Source organism: Austrofundulus limnaeus, unplaced genomic scaffold (genome assembly GCF_001266775.1).
Source record: "Austrofundulus limnaeus strain Quisiro unplaced genomic scaffold, Austrofundulus_limnaeus-1.0 Scaffold47, whole genome shotgun sequence".
In the NCBI taxonomy this organism is placed as follows: Eukaryota; Metazoa; Chordata; class Actinopteri; order Cyprinodontiformes; family Rivulidae; genus Austrofundulus; species Austrofundulus limnaeus.
The window spans coordinates 2164914-2170195 of record NW_013952449.1 but is presented as its reverse complement, the minus strand read 5'-3'; the positions used below and the strand labels follow the sequence as shown (position 1 = coordinate 2170195).

General features: G+C 37.3%; 1 protein-coding gene across 2 annotated transcripts in view; it reads right to left on the bottom strand.

Annotated features, from left to right (window-relative positions):
- Nucleotides 1-515: 515 nt before the first annotated feature.
- Nucleotides 516-5282, bottom strand: part of pde6d (phosphodiesterase 6D, cGMP-specific, rod, delta) — a 26393-nt gene continuing 21626 nt past the window's right edge. Inside the window, exons 5-6 of one of the 2 annotated variants that reach the window (XR_001310189.1) lie at nucleotides 1176-2953; nucleotides 516-632 (exon numbers count right to left, since the gene is read on the bottom strand). Coding sequence is in view for 1 of the 2 variants with exons in the window: in XM_014008070.1 (XP_013863524.1) it covers nucleotides 2872-2953 (82 nt within the window). In the remaining variant the exon portion in view is untranslated. Of the gene's footprint in view, nucleotides 2954-5282 lie in introns of both variants that reach the window. The other variant, XM_014008070.1, reaches the window with a different exon arrangement.

Below are 5282 nucleotides of genomic sequence, written 5' to 3'. Positions count from 1 at the left end.
CACAAGAACCATCTGATGATGGGTAAAACTAAAGAGCTCTCTCAAGACCTTCACAAACTTATTGTTGCACTTGGGTTGTTACCGACATCTGGTGAAAATTTCATGTCATTAGCACCTCTAGTAATATATTTACTGAGAAAAATGGTGACGTGTTCAATACTTATTTTGCCCACTGTATCTACAACATGGAAGATTTCATAACCTTTGCATAAAACCCCAGTAAAATGTTAAGTTTTTCTCTGATCAGATGAAGTTTTACATCAGGAGTTTCTATCTGTGGGCTGTGATGTGTGAGGCGGAGCTGACGAAGGCATGAAAATCCATGTCTCAAAACCTTTAAGTTTTTTTTTACATAATGTAATAATCACCTAAAACTATTTTACAAGATTATACCATATTTCACTTTGAATACAATAAAATAAAGACAGCACACACGTCGTAGTATTAAACCTTTGTATTATTTAAATTCACATCTCCAGTCATATTTAAACACAAATCTATTTTATACATTTCTGTTAACAGCTAAAAAAATTCATGTCAAACATGGTGAAGTGGAAGTTAGAATCTCCACAGACACTGGAACAGTCCTCAATCTCTGAATCCAACAGAGACTGGTTGGTGGACTATAGAAACTGGTGGACTACTGAAACAAAAACTGGTGGACTATAGAAACTGGTGGACAATCAAAACTGGTGGACTATAGAACCTGGTGGACAATAGAAACTGGTGGACTATCGAAACAAAACTGGTGGACTATAGAAACTGGTGGACTATAGAACCAAAAACTGGTTGACTATGGAAACTGGTGGACTATAGAAACTGGTGGACTATCGCAACAAAAACTGGACTATAGAAACTGGTGGATAATCAAAACTGGTGGACTATAGAACCTGGTAGACAATAGAAACTGGTGGACTATCGAAACAAAAACTGGTGGACTATAGAAACTAGTGGACTATCGAAACAAAAACTGGTGGACTATAGAAACTGGTGGATAATCAAAACTGGTGGACTATAGAACCTGGTGGACAATAGAAACTGGTGGACTATCGAAACAAAAACTGGTGGACTATAGAAACTGGTGGACTATCGAAACAAAAACTGGTGGACTATAGAAACTGGTGGACTATCGAAACAAAAACTGGTGGACTATAGAAACTGGTGGACCATAGAACCAAAAACTGGTTGACTATAGAAACTGGTGGACTATAGAAACTGATGGACTATCGCAACAAAAACTGGTGGACTATAGAAACTGGTGGACTAGAAGCAAAAACAGGACTTCAGAAAGCTGGACTATAGAAACAAACAGGTGGACTACAAAAACAAAACAAAAAAATTAGGTAGACTACAGACACAGGACTTCAGATATAAACACAGGTGGACTATAAAAACAAAAACAGGAGGACTTCAGATATAAACACAGGTGGTCTACAGAAACAGGTGGACTATAGAAACAAACACATGGACTACAGAAACAGGTGAAAGAGCTGATGTGTTAAAAGTTTTACACAAAGATCACATCTGACTCTAAAGCAAAGGGAGCAAATCTCTTCTAAAATAGAATGTTTGCTGGTGAAAGTCCCACATCCTAATTTTTATACAAGAGATATAAACTGTCACGTGAAGCTATGATCCAGTTCATCTCTGTCTTCTGTGGTGAACTGGACTAGGCTGTCATGTCATCAGAAAGTAAGAAACATTGTTCTGGAAAAGCCCACTGTAGAGAACGCTTTCTTTAGATCAACAGTCCCTCATCTTCCAAGTCCACAGGAGTCTTTATGCTGCAAGTTTCACTTGAGTGTGGGGAAATCTGGCTCGTTCTTGGGATCTGGATCATTGTTTGTGAGCTGAACACTGAACCAAATGATCCAGATCCCAGGAAAGAGAATTCCCATAAGTATTTTCAAAGTTTCCTGCTTCAACACACCACATTTAATGAACCAATCTTTGTTGGGTTTCTACAGAAATCAATGACATGTTGAGGCGGTGATCCGAACATTTGAATCAAGTCAGAGAATTATTTAAAACTTACAGGAAAGCTGATCCTGAGGATCAGGACTAGGGACCACTGCTCTAAAGGACTACAGATAATTTAGCAGTTCTGGTCCTCACATATGATAACGTTTCTCTACATGAATCTTTCTTACAGTCCAACATTGTTCTTATTTCACAAACAGAATGGATGGAGGAGTATCATTTGTTATAAACCAAAATGAGTCCACATTTCAACAAAATGTCTTTCAAACTGAAATTTTGTTAAAATAGTAATTTCTTCATATGTCAGCAGTGGTACCATAATCTTTGAACTAAGACAGAGTTGTGACAATAAAGAACAAAAGATTTAGTTTTATGCTATTGTTTGTATAAAGAGTTACTGGACAACTGTTTTACAAACATTTAGCTTGATGTGTTCTGTACAGTCTATGTGGTAGGATAGCATTTTTTATCTTTATGGTGAAGCGTTTATATCTGGAATGACTTCCCTGACGTTCTCTTCCTGAGTTAATGCAAACTTGGACAAAATTCAACCAGAAAACAGATTAAAAACGAATGATTTTACGTCAGCATTTTTCTCATCTTGGTGGTCGTGGAGTTACAGAGGAAGATAAACCTGAAATGGGGGTAGTTGTCCTTCTCGTCCGTCTTGTCCCGAAGTTTAGAAGAAGTTCTCCAAATCAACAGAAAACAGGAGAATGACAGAGCTCGCTTCGCTGAAGGTTGCACCAGTCTGACCCACAAGTGTTGATCCCAGAACAGTTAAGAACTGTGAACTGCTGCCGACTGGAGCTAACCTCCAGGGTTTTATTTATACAACTGAGCAGGATGCCAGCAGTTTGGAGGGGTGAGTCAGATGTCAGGGGTCAGGGGTCAGACATAGAAGAGCCGTACCTTGGACGTACTTACATGGAGGTCATTATCGTAGAACTTTGTCTCTATGATCACGTTACCACTGCAACACAAGAACAGAGAGAAACACTATTCCTATAAGTACACAATATGACTTTACATGACTCAGTTATTTAGCACAGTTCTGATTTCAGGAACTACTGTGGTATTTGCGAAAACACGTTGGACATTACTGACGTAAATTACAACTGTCCGGCGCAAAACTTAAAATCGTCGGACATGTTGACCTATATGCTTCTCAAACAAGCAAATATATTATTACATTGAAAATCCCTGCGGATTATCTGTGTCCCATTGTCTGGGCAGACGTCTCAGCCAGACATTTTTTCAATGGGACAACAGAGATCGTCAGTGATTGGTTGGCTGCCGCAATGTGTTCTATCCAGGATTTTGATTGGTTTAGGCACCGGAAGCCCTAAGGATGTTATCTGGCTACGGCAAGGTAAGCCAGTTTCTTCATAACTTTATAAATTTGCGGATGTTTTCTTGTGTTTCTGGTGTTTTCTGTTGTTTCAACATAATTTCTTAAACGTATGTGATAACTTCTAATACTTTTCTGATTATTTCTGATCACTTCTGTCAGTTTATTAAAATTTCTTTGAGCAGCATGAGTAAAACCTATGGTAGAAAATTAAAAAACTTTTTTTTAGTACTACAGTCGATCACAGCAATACTGTTTTCTCTCTTTTTTTCCCCAAACATGCTTAAGTGGCCACAAAATGGGACCTCAAAGGCCACCAAGCCTGGGCCCAAGCCAAACTACAAAATAAAGAGAAGTATTAGGAATGAGGAAATCAGCACAGGAGAAGATGAGGAAGATTTGCAGCCTGGAGCAGTTGCAACTACAGCTACTACTGCAGTGACTGAAGAGGACAGGGATGTGCCAGACTGTAGTGATTCAGATGATGATGCAGATCATGAGAGTTTTGATGAACATGACTTGAAGACCAACTGTAGGAAATTAGAGGACTACTGCTGCTGCACTTTTGATTTCAGTGCCTCTTTAGGAAAAATCTACATTAATTTCAATCATTCTGAACTGTAATTTGATATTTATTTATTGCCAATGAGTGTTTTGAGTTCACATTTGAATCTTTATATCGATAAAACTCCTATATGTTGAAAGTACAGTGAAAATAATGCAAATATCACTAAAACATCTGTAGATTTGGAGCATGGAGTACATTGTCCTATGTGCTTCAAAAACGTCCTGCATGAGACGCGGTCACGTCTGCCAAACTGGCAAACACTGCTACTGTACAACAATCAGGGTTAGGAACTCAGATCTCAGACTGAAGAAGTCTCTTGGAGGAGAGAAGAAACATTTCATTAAAGAAGAACCTGTCCAGAGGACCTACTTAACTTGGTTCTCAAACTGGGGTCCACGAGAGGTATCTTGGGTGTCCTCAAAATTTTTTACTAAAATGTTAATTTGGTTTTTATTTTTAAAAATGCATGGAGAACCATGAACTAATAAAACAAACATAATAAACTTAATAAAAATATATATTCCCATGTCATTTAGGGGTTGAAATGACAATAAATTATCTTTTAAAACAGCATGGGGTTTATGAGGGGATCCCTGGAATTTTTTTCGCCCTTGTAAGGGGTCCCCAGACCCAAATGGCCTGAGAACTCGAACTATAAAGTACGTATTTCTTGTAAAACAGGATAAACCAACATGACGATCAGAGAGCTGTCTATGGGAGCAAAGCCAGCCATTTTGAAGAGGAGAACAGAAGGAAAATCAATCAGAGCCATTGAAAAACATTGGGCATAGCGAGCAAAACAATTTGGAATGTCCTGAATAAGAAAAAAACTACTGGTGTACTGAGCAACAGACACCCAACAGGTCAGCCAAGGAAAACAACAGTAGTTGATGAGAGATATTGTGTTGATAGATAATAGATGATAGTTGATGGATGATATTGTGAGACAGGGTTCATGCAGGTTTCAGTAAGTTAAATTTAAGACCTTTTAAAGACCTTTTAAGACCATTAGTAATGACATTTAAGACCAAATCGATGCATTAACAGAAATATTCAAATGGTCCCAGAAATTTTATAATAGAAACCTTTTATTGCTATCAAATAGTGATGTACCAAATGATTATTTTCTAATCGATTAATCTAACGATTATTTTTTCGATTAATCTATTATTCTAACAACAAATCTAAAAGTTATTCTGATGTGAGTGCACTGGATATTTAAAATGTTTCATCAAATTAACAAGAACAGTTCTTTAATATTGTAATATTTTCTGTAATAGTTTTTTCACGGACAAAAAATATGCACTCTAGAGTCAATTCTTTAACAAAAAAAAAGCTTAAAAGATTTAACATCAACATAAAATCTCAACCAAAGCATATAAA